We start from the raw sequence: 18,271 nt of genomic DNA, 5'->3' as shown, positions 1-18,271 counted from the left end.
CCCCCCCGCAACCCGGTTAAGGATAAGTGAAAGAGAATGTGTGGAATTGAATTGAATTGATAGATATTATTGTTATTATTTGCTGAATCCTTAAATGCCAGCCAGATAATCTGAAACAGGGCAGGATACACAAGACTTCCAAAGTTCAGCACTGAATCCTCTGCTTTACCTGCAAAGCTAAAACACTGATACGCATCTCAAACACAAGATTCTTAGACAAATTACAGTAAATATTAAATATTCTCACTTGTTAGTATATAAGGGCAGGGTTGGACCAAGTTTACAAGTAATTATATAGGTACTGTAAATGCTATGTAGGCCTGGGTATCATCACTGATTTCTAGAATCGATTCAATTCCGATTCACAAGGTCCCGAATCGATTCGATCCACAATTCGGTTCGATTTGATTTGAATCGGGGAAATTTTGCCTCAGACAGTCAGAAATATTATAATTCTGATCACTTATCAGTACATAGCGATATTTTTATATCTATAAAAAGAAAGCTGACACTTGTGAGACTTTATCAAAGGTGTGAGCATCACAGCAGAGGCCTTTGTGTTAAAGTAGCTGAGGATAAAACACAGAAAAACATGAAGGCGACTTTCCTGGTCTGGGTTTTTATAGCAGATGACCTTAAAAATATTGTGCAGTCAAAAACGAAGTGAAGCAGAGCAAAGTTACAGAGGTTTGATTAGAGACACAGCTAAGCATTTTGCAATTTTGCATAATTTGTTTACATTTGTTCAGCATTGAACAGCAGAATTGAGGCTTTCTTGTCGGAAGTAAGTTAAAAAAAAACAGCGGCTGGTGGATAATAAGTAAGCGGATAATGCAAAAAACAGAGATTTTTAAATGGGAAATTCCTGTGATTTTATCGTGGTGGAAGCAAAACAGCAAAAGTAAGAGGAAATTCGTGACGATGTTTATGTGAAGCGAAATGTGAAGCGTAGTTTGGATTGTCTTTGGCTGCTGGTTAAGTCAATATTGTTTGGAGAGAGATAAAACCTGCAGCTTCAGAATCTAGCACAAAAAGGACGTAAACACAAAGCGCCCGCCGACGCTTCAAAATCAGTGAGCTGTCAGCTTTCAGCCCCAACGGCGTGTCCGTGTACATGCTGTCTGATTCAGATGCTTCGGGTCCGTGTTTTGTGTTTACCTCTTTGTGCAGAATCTGTGTACCTGTTCTTATATACTGTTTTAGCTGTTTGGTGGTTGTAGAAATTTTGTAAGGTTTAACCTGAGATTTTGCTGTTTCGGGCAAAATAAATTTATATTTAAAAATTGATTCAGGATTTTAATGAATCGATATCACGTTATTCAAGCCAGAATCAATTTAAATCGATAAATCGATCACGAAAAACTACCCCTAACACTATGCTCTTTCTGCTTCTTCTGCATTAAAGATTTCTCTACCAGCTCACCTTGATCCCAAATTTCAACAGTAGAGTTTTCTGCATCCTTTTCCAGTCCAGCTTTTGTGAGTGCATGTCATCTATCACAAGAAAACTGGACACACTGCAGAGGGTATGCAAGGTGAGTCAAACTGTGAAGAGCAAAACACAGTAACTGCATACCCATGTATGCATGTATGTCCAAATCTTTGAAGTTTGGACAAACATGCTCCAAGTCCATGTATATACCCATAGATTTATATAGTTTAAGAACAGGGCTATTAGATCTGGTTATGAATCATTTGTTTCAGGATAATGAATAATACACATTCATGAAAAGGTGTTTTCATTATTAGCATAAAGTCAGAAATGAGGAAACTTAAACAGAACAACTTTGCGCGTATAAAAAAAGCAGTGCAGCGTAAAAGTCTGAAAAGTGTTTCTTGTTGAAAAAATGCTTTCAAAATTGTGAAAAGTAATAATTCTACCTAATGTATAATCAGTACAGTCACATGATTTCTTCTTTCTGTCTGTTTGATCTCGTTTTACAGGTAATACAGGACAGTGAAACAGTGAAGAAGATTCTAGGTCTGATTCTGGCCTTTGGTAACTTCATGAATGGTGGCAATCGAACCAGAGGCCAAGCTGATGGTTTCAGCCTTGACATCCTGCCCAAACTTAAAGATGTAAAAAGCAGTGTAAGTAACCAGAATGCTGAAAACAAAGTATAATTTTGTCCCTGTATCCTAAAATAAAGAGTCTTGGTCCTGTAGATTGCATCCATGCCTTTTAAATGTAATATATTCACAGTATTCAGCAATGCAGTTTAATAGAAGCTTACTCTAATGTTATGTGTGTAGTCCATTATGAGGTAATAAACTACAACTTACTGAATAAAAGTTAATATTCATTGAGCCGTGTAATCTTGAATTGTTCAGCTCAGCTGACACCTTTGTTTTGCAATTTCTTTGATGAGGAGTTCTTTAATAAATATACCCTTTGACTTTACATTTCATCTCCTAAATCCTGCACTGGGATCCTTTTGTTGCCTTTGATTGAATGCATTTAGGATCTTAACTGTAAAATAACTGGCGCAAATCTAAATGTATGCCTATATCAGTGTCATGCTCCTGTAAAAATGTTGCTCTATTAAGTTTCAACTGGTTATCTTCAGCTTTGAAATATTTAGGGATTCTTTTAAACCCGGGTTTGGAAAAATTAGTACCTCAAGTATAAAACCTACTCAAATAAATAATAAATCTAGATTATTAATTAAAAATGGAATTTTATTTTGTGGAAAAAAATTACTGTGATTAAAATGGTAGTTCAACTATGTCTCAGTGATGTTGCCTGTAGAAATACTCCCACAGGTCAAGAGGAATGGGTCTAAACATGGTAGAGGATATTATTCTAAATTAAGCTGGATCAAAATTGAAAAGGAATTAGTAAGCCTGTTTCAATTTTGGGGTGTTCTCTTACATGACACAGTTACTAATAGAGAAGATTTTTTCTTTAACAGTCCTGTTGTACAGATGAGGGTTGTATTGGATACAATAGCTTGAAAGAGGGGCAAGCATAAAATTGGACCTTTGAGTCGTGATGTTTTTGAAATATCTACAACTGATATTTGTAGATATTTGAGATTAAAATGTTAAAAGCCAATTTAAAGTCCCCAGTGAGGGACTTTCTGGATCTTTCTTACATGAAGTATAAGGCAGCTGTGTTTTATAAAATACTTAGCAAATAATTACTTTAATAACCTGAGGATCATTTAACAAACAGACTTAGGCTTTGATATAAAACAGGAGTAGTCTAGAATACTCTCAAATCCTGATAAATTCACAAAAAGCCCAGCAAAAATTAGTATAATTTAAATTAATACATAGGATTTATTTTACCCCTTCTAAATTTTATAGGCGCAGTGTAACAACCAATGACCTATGTTGGAAATCAGGTACAGGAACATATACAAATGCTATTCAAGAATGTAAGCAGATTTAGCTTTTTCAGGGAAAAAAGCTCTACATTGAGATAGGTAAATTGTTATGTTTGAAATAACAATATCACCAAGGTTATGTTTACTTAGAGACCAATCAGTCTTTCCCACTGCATCCAAATACAGTTTGTGGCAATGAAAGTGAGGGCAATTTTGGTCACAAGAATGATCCTTAGAGTATGGAAAGACAATTGAAATGGTGTCAAAAAAAACCCAAATAAAAATATTGACAGGAGTTAATCATGATAATGAGAACTTCAGCAGACTTTTAGGACAGACTTTGTATATTTCTTGGTCTTGGTATATTGGTATATTTCTGTTTCTGTTGTGTCTTTTTTTTCCTGCTCACTCTTTCTATAGCCATGTAGTTATGACCAGTGCATTAATGGAAAATTGTATAATGATGCTGTTTGATTGCCATCTTCACTCCTCTAAATTTATGTGTGTTCTTTCCGCATACAGGACGGCATGAAAAGTCTTCTGTCTTACATTGTTGCATATTACCTCCGACACTTTGATGAGGTAAATTTTCACACATTCTTTCCCTTCTCCTGTCAAGACTGACTGATTTGTGCTGTCAATTCTGACACACGTAGTTGTGGTCACATGTTCACATAAACTCATCATGGGCATGAACTCTGATGCTTTTAATGATTTTATTGAACTGTTCTTTTTATGGGATGGAATGTTTGACGTTGACAAACAAGAACTGGGTGCACAAGTTTGAATTTATTTTTTATTTTCTCTAATCCGCACGGTCAAAATTATATACACATACCTCCCCCAATATTTGATTTTATTTCATTTAGCAAGTCGTACCTTGACCAGACGTTTGTGAGAGCCAGCAAGCTTCTGATATAATTCTGGATGAATATTTAACCATTTAACCCTTTAACCAAAATTGGTAGTTTATTTAAATTGGTTGGTTTCTTGCCTTGAGACTGGAGAAACTGGGTTTTAGTTGAGATACATGGATTATATTATATCTTCATGTTGAGAGGTAACCTTAAACAAGTAGACATTGATCCTTTTGAGCTTCTCTTTCAAAAGAATCAGAGTAACCAGGAGTGAGTTTCTTGGAGTCGGTCTTAAGAGATATGTGCTTAGTAGAAAGCCAAACCTTTTGACTGGGCAGGTAGTTTGGATCAGGAGTGCAACAACAATCCACCAGTTGTTTGTTTTGCTCCTTCGTCCATAACAGTGCAGCGTGGGTTGATGTGATAATGACGAAAATGATGTTGAACAGACAGAACAAAACCTCATGTTCTGTGGTGGTAAACAGTGGTGGCTGACAACCAAGGGATGTCTCAAATGAGAGACCAGTTGCCGGGGATATTATGGAGTTATGGACGTATTCTACCAGGTATGTATGTGCTCTAGGTGGACTGGTTTAAAGAAGCAACACGACTGAGAGCTGCTTCCAACTCCTGATTTGGCCTTTTGATTTATCGGTTAGTCTGTGGGTGAGAACCAGAAGAGAGGCTTGCCTGGGCACCTAGAATAGAGCAGAACTCCTTCCAAACTCATGATGTAAACCGTGGCTCACAGTTGGAGGCAATGTCCAGAGGCATCACATGAAGACAGAAGACATGGTCCACTAAGAGCTGAGCTGTTTCTGGGGCAGAAGGGAATTTGGAGAGGGCAACAGAATGAGCAGGTTTGAGGTAAACCAGTGTCAAACCCCAGGAGACGTTTACAAGTTGTAGAATGGGTCAGTCCAAAACAGCTTGAAAGTCTGCAGGGTCAGCTTTGATCTGCTCTTTCACAACAATGGAAAGAAACTGTAACATGGAATTTGCAATTCTCACGGTTGACATAAAGCTTACTTTCCAGCAAACACTGCAACACTTGATGGATTTGAGGTTCATGTTCAGACAGTTTGCTGGAAAAAATGAGGAGATCATCCAGACAAACAAAAACACAACAATTCAGGTAGTCATGAATTGTACATTATTAACAAGGACCTGATAAACAGCGGGAGCATTACTGAGACCAAATGGCATGATATGACTTTCAAAACGTCTCAGTTCTGTAATCATCTCTCTCCTCAATGCAAGCAAAGTGGTAAGCATTTTTTAGGTCAAGTTTAGGAAAGATGGTGGCTCCCTGCAAAAGTTCAAAATGATAATAGTGATAATGGATATTTGTTTTGATGGTTTTATCATTATGACTTTGGAAGGTGATACACGGCCATAGCATCCCCACTATGTAAAATGAGTGGAGTGACATCTTTAATATGTCACTTTCAAACGTCCAATTTGGCCCACTGAAAGAGTTGTTTTGTAACACCAAGTAACGTCTCTTTTTAAACATCTACTGAATTACTAGTGTGGGCTATTTGTAGCCCAAATGTGGTCAGTGCAGACATCTTTTGATAACTAGAGACACATACAAAGGTGAAATGTATTTCCAGTTCAAACTAGCTGTTGAGCCAAAAACCTACAGGAAACTAATTGGTACAGAAAACATGTTCTCGACCCTTTGGAAACATGGGAAACAGTTAAGGAATCCAAAGTGATGAGTGGACATCTCCAAAACAGCTCAGGCTCTTGACACTTAAACAAAAGTAAACATGCACAGTGGATTTCGAGAAAAAATGTCCCCGGCTAACAGGCAGTTTGCAAAAGGAGTTTTTTGACAAAGACTGTTGAGCATATAGTCCGCACAAATTTGCACAAACTTCACATACAGTACTTTCCATTGCAGCTTCTCTCAGCCCAGCTACAGATCACAACCATGCTCACTTTGTCATACAATCATTAGCTTTATCTTCATGATAAAACAGGATACTTGTAAAAATGACCGTATTTAATGCAAATGCTCATTTAAACATATTTAACACATTGTGCTTCATTTAAAAGGAATTTGAAGACTTTTCTAAATACTTTAACCATTATCAGGCATTATTTAACCATTTACATATTAACATGTATTTTAACATTTTTAATATTTCAACATATTTAAACAATTTAATGAATGACAGTTTTAACCTGGTTACAAACATAGAAGTTAAGTAAATAAACCGGTTAAAGAAAAACAGTAAAATGTTGAATTACGACAACAAAAAAATCCAACCCACATGTACTGAATAAATGAATAGGCTAAAACCTAATAATTTTTTTAAATAAATCTGTATATATATATATATTAGGGGTGCAACGATACACACAATTCACGGTTCGGTTCGGTTCGATACTTTGGTGTCACGGTTCGATATTTTTTCGATACAAAAAATGTTCATGCATTTTTAATTTGTCATTTATTAAAATTATAAATATATATATTTAACTCAAAAGTACAGTTTTTAAATTTAACCCTAACCCTTGTGCGTGTTTTTTATTTTGACAGCGAATGCGCACCTGCGGACCACTTATGTGCAGCCCTGGTTATTTAGCTCGTTTTATTGCAGCCACAGAAATTCTTTTGTCCATGAAACCATAAAGCTGCACTTTCTTTTTGCCTTATAGTCTGATTTGTCATAACTTCTCCGTTTTGTGGTAAGCTTTTCTTTGGCTGTCACTTCTTCACCCTGACCTGTCTTATTTGGCTCAGCAGAACTGAAATGCTTTTACACACTCACTCACATAAGCTCAGCGATTCTCTGCGCGATCAACCTCTCACATGTTTAAGCTTGCTGCGGGAGATTTCACTTGTCATGTTTGCATAGTAAGCTAACGATTAATAAGACGATGTCAGAGGAATTGGTGCACAAATTATCATCACACACAGATCAGTGCTGTCGCTCTCTATACACAGTTCGCACGATTGCAAAGTGAAAGCAAAATAACAAGCGCAAATTCAAACGCGACTTCAATATGTCACATATTGACAGTGGCTCACCGATGCCAATGACATAATTACCCAGCTACATTTCTGAAAGAATGCAAAAGCATTGACATATATTTTTCCTTCCTACAATAGCCCGATGGGCAGGGAAGAGATATAATTTTGGTAGCCCGACTGAAAAAAATCGCTAGCTCCGGGACGTCGGGCTAGCGATATTGCAAGCCCTGTATCTGATTGAGGAATCACTCATCTTTGGAAAAGAGAGTTTATTACAGAGAAATGTCTCTTTCCAAAATAAAAGCTATACTATCCGCTTCTTCTGGGCTATATTCTCAGCAGCATAAGGAGAATCATGTGCTAACAGCTGTCTAAATGACTCGGCTAAAGTTAGTAGCATGCTTGTTGTTTTTGTCTTTGCACTAGGATGTCGGCGTAAATGTGCAGTCATATTCGTCGTGTTCCCACTAGTGCTTTCAGGTTAATCTCGTTGAAATGATCTTAATGCCACAACACGGCAAATCTCCATTAACGAGCTACCGCCGATCGCTCCGTGCATGGGACTAGACGGCCAACACGTTAACGAGCTAACTGCGCTAACACACTAGTTCCCACCCATGTAATTGAGCATTGCGTGGCACATCCAACATACTGTTTTACTTTAGTCCATGACTCGCTTACCTTCAGGGTCATACGTCACATGAAAACCAAAATAATTCCAAACGCCAGAACTGAATGAGGGTGGGGGAGGTGCCCTGCGCTCTTCCTTCTGACTATGCTGTCTGTGTTGAGCGCTCAGTGGATCTGCGCTGGACAGTGCAGCCTAGGCGGAGTAGTCGAACACAGATTCACTGAGCGCTCAACACAGACAGCATCGTCAGAAGGAAAATTGATAAAATAAATTACAAATGTTGTATTGTTCGATACGTATGCGTACCGAACCGAAAGCACTGTATCGAACGGTTCAATATCGATACGAATATCGTTGCACCCCTAATATATATATATATATATATCATGTTAATAACAACAATGTTGATAAGTTACATTTATTAATCATGTAAATTACCTGCATCTGTCATAGATATCCACATGACATCCAAAAAAAGGACCCGGTCCAAAGTGGAAATGTTGAGCGTCATAGTGACGTCAGAGCTGGGTTATGGTTGGATGTTGAAATTGTGGAACTAGTTTGAACATTGTATAGATGTTCAGAATTGATCATGGACAGACGGACCCAATATCGACATCATCTGCACATCTATCTGATGTCCAGTGTTTAGTGGGTCTTGTTATTCTTCCCAATAAAGGAGAACCCTGCATCAAGGGGAGATGAGGATGGTCGAATGATACCAGGCGCTAGGGAGTCAGTGATGTGTTTCTCCATTCCTTGCATTCAGTTTTAGTCAAGATGTAAAGGTGACTAGTGAGAACTGGGAGTACTGGGACTGGGAGCAGATCTGTGGCATAGTCATATGGGTGATGGAAAGAAAAAAAAAAGGAGCCAAATCCTTTCTGAAAACTTCAACCACATTGTGATATAACCCTTTTAGGCCAGTTCTCATTTCAGATCATCTCACACACCAAGAACAAAAGTTATTATCACAACCTTGTCCTCCCAATGTATCTCCTCTGCCAGTATCCAAAAACAATTGGGACAAATTGGAACAAAAATCAGCTGCTATAATGTGCTTACCTTGGCCAACTGGAGGCAGAACACTACCCTAAATTTGATAATGAATTCATTATAAGAGAGCTTAGTATAGGTCTTTAAAACAGCCTGCGCCCATCTCAGCACACAATTGCATAATAACTCCAGTGAAAAAGCCAACTTGGCACTGTCAGAAGCATGAGTACAACTCATAGTTATCTGAACTATAACAGATAACAACAAAAGGAGTGCCCAATTACAAGTTACAAAAGCTCTAATTCAGAAAAGGATAAGGACCCACGCCTAGAACATAAGGCGTGGTTAGCTCACACAGATGCAATATAACATTCACATACTGCAGATGCTGGTGTTACAGCAGTTTGGTAGTTGGTAGCTGACAAACATTTTCTGAACATCCTAACTAATTTCCTGAGGGTGATAGTTTGAGTCTTATTCCAGTCCTTGGCAAAATCCGGTCGTTAAGTTGATGACGTGACGAATCCTACTTCCGGGCCTAAAGTAGTCTGCGTTTAATATGGCTTTTGTGTTGTTAACATGTTTAATGTTTTGTATTTTCTTCTACTTAATCTCGAAAAAGCTCCTAAAACAGTCAGTGATCACTGTTGACCTCCCTCGGCTTTTATTACCGCTAATCATTTATTTAAGCTCAGTTTTTAAAACCTTAGGACGTAACTACAGCCCAGCCCATGCAGCTGTATATGAATGACTAACCTCGTATTGTGGATGGATTATCTCAGTTGTTCTCCTGGCTGAAGTTTGGTCCTTTTACAGCATCCTGCCATGCGATTACATTTGTTCCTGACCACCGAGAACACTCACGTTAACTTTTATCGAGTGGAAAAAAGTTAGCTTGTTTATATTATGCTAACATAGCTGTGTCGCTAGCAGTCACGTAGCACATCTTTATATACCAGCTAGCCAAACTTCAGTAACCCTACAAACGTCACTGCTGTTTAGTTTTCTGTCTTCATTTATGTTGCAAGTGATAACAGAGCTGTACGTTTGAATTTGTTTCCAAAACCCCGCAGTCAGGACATGCTATATTGTATTTAGATAGAAGCTAGCGAACTAACTTCCTGCTAACTTCTAACTCCGTTAAATGTCATAAATTCCGTTTTCATGGATGCCTGGATGTTAAACTCAATTGTTACACCTGGTAGAGCAGAACGCTGATCATTTTATTAAAGATGAAAGACTTTAGACAGTTTTTCAACTCTTACTACTGCCATAGTGATCGTTTGATATATGGACCTGCAGCAGAGTTTAGGCCCAGACACGGCTAGTAACGTCAGACTTAACGACCGGATAGTGACATTCATATAACTTACATATGACTGTTTGATAATCTTGGACTCTGCAGTTGTTTAAACAAACCTCCAAGAGACCTAACTAACTTAAATCTACAGTTCTGCTTCTTAGAGCTTTGATAAATTCATTGAGTCATTTGAAAACCTTCAGTACCACAGTATGCTTCAGTATATACAGTTCTATTGAAATAGTTTTTAAAAGCCCCAAATTACTATGACATTTGTGCCTGTGATGAGTAGGGATGGGTATCGTTTAGGTTTAATCCGATACCGGTGCCAAACCGGTACTTTTGAAACGCTGCCGGTGCTTAAACGGTGCTAAAACTGGTGCTTAAAGAATGGAGAGCACAAACTTTGTCCAAAAACCTCTTATGTTTTTATTTTTAGCAGTCTCTTTTTGGATGGAGATCTCTGACTATAAATTTTGTCACTGCCCTATGAATTTCGTCCACTCTTTATTTGGTCATTTTAGCCTTTTTGGTCAAGGTGAAGGGAGTATCTGCCATCAAACAAGAAGACAGCCGCATGTAACTACGATGGTGTAGTTATGCTGCTGCTGCCATCATCATCTATCATCATTTCTGCTACACTGGCAGGGCTAGGGGCCAGGACTCTCCCCTTCGGGTATTGGGGGATGTTGCTAACTCCGGGTCCGATAACAGGCATCACACCCGCAGTAGATGTGCTCCGTGTGAGGTTTTTCAGCAAGCTATCAAATAAGGTGCATTTTTCGGCTTTTAAAAAAACGCTATGCGTTGCCAGGTGTTTCATCAGATTCGAGGTATTACCTCCTTTGCACATTATCACCTTAAAAGCACTTGTTGCAGGCTGCTGAGTTTGCATCTTTTGCTGTGAAGTACAGCCAAACCTTTGACCGCTTCGCCTTGGGCATTTTTAATCTGTAGCTCTGCTCTAAAAGAACATACGTACCTGGGCCCGTCTACTATCCTTGGAAAGGTAAAATGATTGGCTAAAATCCAAAGTGTATGACATCTCAGGGGGGAAAAAAAGCACCGAAATAAAGCACTGAGATGCGCGCTGCTTTTCTAGTTACTACCGCCATAATGGCACCGGATATCAGTACCCATCCCTAGTGATGACAGTGATTTACATTTCTGGTGTGTCATTTGTTGCAGAAAAGCAAAGTCATTTCACTCTCTGATACATGTAATTGTTTAATGCAAAAATTTTAGGAGCTATGATCTCAGAATCATACTTAATTGACCATATAAGAAAAAATAATTTCCCTCTCGCCCCTCCGGGTGGTCTATCCTTCAAGCTCGGTCCTCCACCAGATGCCTGGGAGCTTGAGGTTCCTGCGCAATATCTTAGCTGTTCCCAGGACTGCGCTTTTCTGGAGAGAGATCTCCAATGTTGTCCCTGGGATCTGCTGGAGCAACTTGCCTAGCTTGGGAGTCACCGCACCTAGTACTCCAATTACCACTGGGACCACTGTTGCCTTCACCCTCCATATGTTCTCTTGCTCTTCTCTGAGCCCTTGGTATTTCTCAGGCTTCTCATATTCCTTCTTCCTGATGTTGCTGTCATTGGGAACCGCTACATCTATCACTACGGCCGACTTCTTCTGTTTGTCTACCACCATTATGTCCGGTTGGTTAGCCACCTACAATTTTGTCCGTCTGTATCTGGAAGTCCCAAAGAATCTTAGCTCGGTCATTTTGACCTCAGGACTTCCAGGCCATATTCGGCACACGTTTCTGTATACTTTCCTGGCCACTTGGTTATGGTGTTCCATGTATGCCCTGCTAGCTAGCATCTTACACCCTGCAGTTATGTTCTGAATTGTCTCTGGGGCATCTTTACACAGTCTGCACCTGGGGTCTTGCCTGGTGTGATAGACCCCAGCCTCTATGTGCTCGGAGCTTGTTTCTGTGCTGTCATGATTAGTGCCTCTGTGCTGTCTTTCAGTCCAGCTTTGTCCAGCCACTGGTAGGATTTCTGGATGTCAGCCACTTCCTCTTTCTGCCGGTAGTAAATACTGTCCAGAGGGCTGTCCTTCATTGATGGTCCCTCCTCTTCCTCCTCTTTCTTGGGTTTCTGCTGCTTGAGGTATTCACTGAGCACTCGGTCAGTTGGGGCCATCTTCCTGATGTATTCTTGGATGTTCCTTGTCTCATCCTGGACCGTGGTGCTGACACTCACCAATCCTCAGCCTCCTTCCTTCCGCTTAGTGTACAGCCTCAGGCTGCTGGACTTGGGGTGAAACCCTCCATGCATAGTCAGGAGCTTCCTCGTCTTGATGTCAGTGGCTTCTATCTCCTCCTTTGACCAGCTTATTATCCCAGCAGGGTACCTGATCACGGGCAGGGTGTAGGTGTTGATAGCCCGGATCTTGTTCTTACCGTTCAGCTGACTCCTCAGGACTTGCCTGACCCTCTGCAGGTGGTGGTTGCAGCTGTCCTAGCAGCCTCTTCATGGTTCCTATTTGCCTGTGGGATCGCCAGGTACTTTTAGCTGTCCTCTATGTCTGCAGTGTTGCCGTCGGGGAGTTTGATCCCCTCAGTTCTGACCACCTTCCCTCTCTTTTTTTATCACCCGACCACACTTTTCTTGTCCGAACGACATTCTGATGTCATTGCTGTATATCTTGGTGGTGTGGATCAAGGAATCAATGTCTCATTCACTCTTGGCATACAGTTTGATGTTATCCATGTACAGGAGGGGCTTACAAATGCTCCATTCTGTCATCGATATCCATAGCCAGCCTTGTCAATGATCTCACTGAGGGGTTCGGGCCTATGCAGAACTGCAGTGGGGACAGAGCATCTCCTTGGCAGATCCCTCACTTGATGGTGACTTGTGCTATGGGCTTGAAGTTGGCCTCTAGTGTTGTCCCCCACATCCCCATTGAGTTCCTGATGAAGGCTCTTAGGGTCCTGTTGATCTTGTATAGGTCTAGGCGTTCCAGGATCCAGGTGTGGGGCATTGAGTCATAGGCCTTCTTGTAATCAATCCAGGTAGTGCACAGGTTGGTCAGTCTGGTCCTGCAGTCTCGGCTGACTGCTTGGTCTACCAGTAGCTGGTGTTGTGCGCCTCTGGTATTCTTGCCCATCCCTTTCTGTGCCCCACTCATGTATTGAGCCATGTGCCTGTTCATCTTAGCCGATATGATGCCTGACAGAAGCTTCCACTTGGTGTTGAGGCTGGTTATTGGCTGGCAGTTGGATGGGACCGGCCCCTTCTGGGGGTACTTGAGGATCGGGATTGTCCGACCTTTGGTTAGTCATTCTGGGTGTCTCTCGTCAACTAGCAGCTGGTTCATTTGTGCTGCCAGACGCTCATGGAGTGCAGTCAGCTTCTTCAGCCAGTAGGCGTGAATCATGTCGGGGCCTGGTAATGTCCAACTCTTCATACTGCAGACCCTTTCTTGGATGTCTGCCAATGTGATTGTTACCAGACCCTGTTCAGGGAGGTTGCTGTGGTCTGCTCTTAGATCCACTAGCCACTGAGCATTGCCCTTATGGGTTGCGTCCTTCTCCCATATGCTCTTCCAGTATTGTTCTGTCTCCAGCCTTGGTGGTGCTGTTCTCATATTGTTCCCCTGCCACTGATAGCTGGTTCTGTGGAGAACAGCTGGTTTATTCTCCTGCCTTTGATCTCTCTGGTGTTCCTCTTGAAGCGGCTGGCCAAGGCTGTGAGTCTTTGCTTGGCAGTTTCCAAGACCTCAGGTATGGACAGCTTGCTGTATTTCTTATGCACCTTCTTTGTTGCACCTTTTTGCAGCTCTGATAGTTGGCTAGCCTCCCTTAATGCTACCTTAATCTTGGCCTCTAGTCTCCTTCTCCATGGAGGGTACTACTCTTTGTGGCTGTTCAGTTTGTAGTCAAGCATCTCACTGATCACTGCTGCCGTGGTGTAGATCAGCTTGCTAGTCCCGGGAATGGTGGCAGTCTTGGTGGCCAGCTACGGAGGATCCAGGTTTCAAGCTTTACCATGAACCTATCTTTCACGTCAGTTCCTCTTGCACTCAATGATCCTTCTTCTATTGCACTTGGGGCTTGGTACCCAATCTCAGGTGGGGGTGATGATATCTCCCCCTTGACCTGGCGTCCTGGCAAGCTTGAAGGATAGATTGCCCGCAGGGGAATTTCTCTCTCTCTCTCTCTCTCTCTCTCTCTCTCTCTATCTATCTATCTATCTATCTATCTATCTATCTATCTATCTATCTATCTATCTATCTGTCTATCCATCTATCTATCTATCATTGCATTGCTAACATCTAGCATGCTGGGGATGGTTATTCCAACAGTAGGACATCTATGATTCATTTGAACAATTGTATTGTGCCCTAATTGGTTTGTCCATTTCCAGGATGCTGGCAGGGAGACATGTGTGTATCCTCTCCCTGAGCCTCATGACCTGTTTCAGGCTTCGCAGCTGAAATTTGAAGATTTTCAGAAAGATCTGGCACGACTCAGGAAGGATCTGAGAGGTAACACATGTAGCTGCATTTCAATCCGATTAAAGGACATACATTTACTGTATAAGCATTCATTTCCTGGAAACTGACCAATACCCATTACCTGACTACCTCTCATCATTCAAAGGTGAAAATGATGATTTGCAAGTTTTTGAGTCCATTTAAAAATCAAACTAAAACCATTTGGGGGCATTATAGTGGTTTAACATGATTCATACTTCCATGCGTGCATGAATTATATTGATAAAGCTGAAATGGTTCATTCAATGGTTGACTGTTTTCATTTTCTCAGCATGCATATCAGAAGTAGAAAAAGTGTGTAAGATTTCAGATGAGGAGAACTTGGAACCTTTCAAAGAAAAGATGGATGATTTCCTCAAACAAGGTAAATTATGTAACCCCCACACATACATACACACATACATACATAGATGCATACATGCATACATACACTTATTGACATGATATGACCATGCAGTTGCTGTAGATTTGCAGGTTGCACATCCGTGGTGTAAATATTGTGTTCCTGTCAAGCAGGTGCTATATTGGATGGTAGTACAGTCTGAAAGTATGGTATTGTAGTGTCTTTACAGTACAACATAAAGCATAAGCACACGTAAAGCAAGTATCCCCTCGGCTTGCTGCCCGTACTTTGGGGTTTCTTCCGGTGGACGAGAGGGTTTGTTCCCTGTGCGAGGGTCGGGGAAGGGGTCCTGACTGTCATCTGCGCTTATGCGCTAAACAACGGTTTAGAGTACCCAGCCTTCTTGGAGTCCGTGGGAGGGAGACCATGTTCAGCATCTCCATTGCCAAAGCCAAAGGTGGTTGGTGCCTGTTGTTGTGGTAACCTCCCTTGTGGTGGTGCCCATCTTTAAGAAGATGGACCAGAGGGAGTGGGGCATCACACTCCTCAGCCTCCCTGGGAAAGTCTATGCCAGGAAGAAGAGTCTGTCTGTTGGTGGAACCTCGGATACAAGAGGTACAATGTAGTTTTCGTCTTGGTTATGCAACACTGGATCAGCTCTTTATCCTCTCGAGAATACTTGACGGTGCATGGGAGTTTGTTTTTTTGTGTACTTTGGAGAAGGCATTCGACCGTGTCCTGTGGGAGGTGGTTCCTGTAGGAGGTATGGGTTGTCTGGCCCATTGCTACAAGGCGTTCAATCATTATACAACCATTGCAGAAGCTTGCTCTGCATAGCTGGAAATAATTCTGACTCGTTTCCAGTGGGTGATGGACTCCAGCAGGGCTGCCCTTTGTCACTGATTCTGTTTGTAATTTTCATGGACAGAATTTCTAGGTGTAGCCAAGTGGAGGAAGGCTTTCACTCAGAATGTCTTCTCTGCTTTTTGCAGATGATGTGGTTCTGTTGGCTTCATTGGGTGATGGCCTCCAGCTCGCACTGGAACCGTTCGTAGCTGAGTGTGAAGCAGTTGGAATGAGAATCAACCCCTCCAAATCTGAGGTCATGGTCCTCAGCTGGAAAAGGGTGGAGCGCCCACTCTGGGTGAGGGACAAGTTCCTGTCCCAAGTGGAGGAGCTTAAATTTCTTAGACAGATTGGTGGATTTGGTGCTGCAGTGATGTGGACACTGTACTGGTCCATCATGGTGAAGAGAGAGCTGAGTGTAAAAGTGAAGCTATTGATTTACCAGTCGATTTATGCCCCTACCCTCACCTACGGTCACGAGCTGTGGGTAGTGACCAAAAGAATTAAATCATGGATACAAGCAGCAGAAATGGGCTTCCTTTAAAGCAGGGGTGTCAAACTTAAATACACAGTGGGCCAAAATTCAAAACTGGATCAAAGTCGCAGGCTAACATTAATATTCATTGAAAAAAAACTCTTCCTCCAAATATAACAAGGAATCTTTTCTTATGGACTCAAACAAGTTTTGCTGAAAAACTGAATATGGAACAAGCAAAGCTTAATACTAAACAATATATATAACTTATATAAACGTATATATAACTTAATATTGCACACATGCAAAATCAAAATTCCAATTAAATAACACATCAGTGGAATTAATTTCTTAATTAAATTTGTATTTGCAGCCTTCTGAATTAAATTTTATCATTTTATCATTTATCAAATTTTCATCATATTCTCCCACCTGTCCAGAGAGCTCCTGTTTTCTGCCTTTCTTTTTGCCATTTTGGGATAGGTAGCATGGCAGTATTTGCATGGTTGCTATGACTATGGTTAACAGAGGAGAGGGTGCTAATGGGTCCTGTCATGACTGACGTGCCAAAACACCAACAGAGCATTCTGGGAATTGTAGTATTAGCAGTACATGCACTGTATAATACTGGCAGGCCAGCTCTAATGGTAATTTTGTATGGCTTCGCGGGCCAAATGTAATTAGGCGGGTGGTAGGGTGGTTCGGGCATTTGACAAGGATGCCTCCTGGGCACCTCTTGGGTGAGGTTTTCCAGACGTGTACCACCAGGAGGAGGCCCTGGGGCAGACCCAGGACACGCTGAAGGGATTATATCTCTCGGCAGGCATGAGAAGGCCTTGGTGTTCCCCCGGACAATTTAGAGGAGGTGACTGGGGAGAGGGAGGTCTGGGCTTCTTTGCTTAGGATGCTGCTTCTGCAAAGTGGCCCCAGATAAGCAGAAGAAGATGGATAGATGGAACTGATTGTTATTGTACATGAATAAAATTGAAATGAAAATTGACTTATCAGACCAGGCAGCATTTTTCCAATCAACTATTGTCCAACTTTAGTGAGTTCATGTGATTTGTTGCCTTAATTTCCTGTTTTTTAACTTTTTAACTTAAAAAGGTAATCTTGATTGTGTCTATATACCATGTGATTCACTGATTTGTTTGCACGAATGAGCAACTGAACAGATGTACCTAACAAACTGCATGGTGAGTGTATCTAGTGAGTGGGATAAGATGCGTCAAATCACCCTTTCTAATGTGTTTTCAGTAATTTTCTTGTGCTATAAGTATGATTTCTTGTGTTTTTGGAGAAAGAAGTCCTACCATCAATTAATGCTTTAATTTTAAACGACCCTTTAAGATTAAAGCATCAGCCTAAGCCTAAGGTGACCCTTAGGCTTAGGCTGATGGGGGCATCCCACAATGCACTGACTAGTTTTTCATTCACTGTGTGGTTACACACCACTCTGCACTCATTAGTTGTTGTTATCAATCTTTGGCTCTGTTACGCAGTGGGTCTTTTATCCTGTCTTGCTCCCATAACCCCAACTGGTTGAGGCAGATGGCTGCCCCTACCTGAGCCTGGTTCAGCTGGAGGTGTCTTCCTGTTAAAAGGGAGTTTATCCATCCCACTTCACCAAGTAGAGTCTTTAACTTAAAATATAAAGCACCTTGAGGCAACCGTTGTTGTGGTTTGGTGCTATATAAATAAAACTGAATTGAATTGAAATTGAAAGTGTCTATAGTATGAGTACACTTGAGGACAGAGCATATAATTTTCTACTGGAATAAATGGATATTCATGATAGCAAATCCAATCACTGTCTCATGATTTACACACATATTGACTTCATGTATTGTTCCTCCTTTCTTAGCTAAAAGTGAACTGGAGATGCTGGATTCTCAACTCAGCAGCACTCATAAACTGTAAGAGCGACCTTCTTTATTTGTTATATTTGTGACAGTACTGTCTCTTTAACATATATCATCTAATTTCAGAAAAAC

At 41.0% G+C, this 18,271-nt stretch overlaps 1 protein-coding gene across 1 annotated transcript in view; it reads left to right on the top strand.

Annotated features, from left to right (window-relative positions):
• The window catches only part of LOC102212483 (formin-2), a 61,340-nt gene that overhangs the window by 30,736 nt on the left and 12,333 nt on the right, over window positions 1-18,271 (top strand). Inside the window, exons 11-16 of the mRNA XM_005749531.2 lie at window positions 1,406-1,535; window positions 1,945-2,091; window positions 3,852-3,911; window positions 14,484-14,604; window positions 14,885-14,977; window positions 18,142-18,193. Coding sequence (XP_005749588.1) covers window positions 1,406-1,535; window positions 1,945-2,091; window positions 3,852-3,911; window positions 14,484-14,604; window positions 14,885-14,977; window positions 18,142-18,193 — 603 coding nt within the window. The remainder of the gene's footprint in view (window positions 1-1,405; window positions 1,536-1,944; window positions 2,092-3,851; window positions 3,912-14,483; window positions 14,605-14,884; window positions 14,978-18,141; window positions 18,194-18,271) is intronic.

Source organism: Pundamilia nyererei, unplaced genomic scaffold, assembly GCF_000239375.1.
Source record: "Pundamilia nyererei isolate P.nyererei 1_Seehausen unplaced genomic scaffold, PunNye1.0 scaffold00248, whole genome shotgun sequence".
NCBI classification, from domain to species: Eukaryota; Metazoa; Chordata; class Actinopteri; order Cichliformes; family Cichlidae; genus Pundamilia; species Pundamilia nyererei.
Note: the sequence above shows the minus strand (reverse complement) of the source record. Positions and strands in the feature narration are given on the sequence as shown.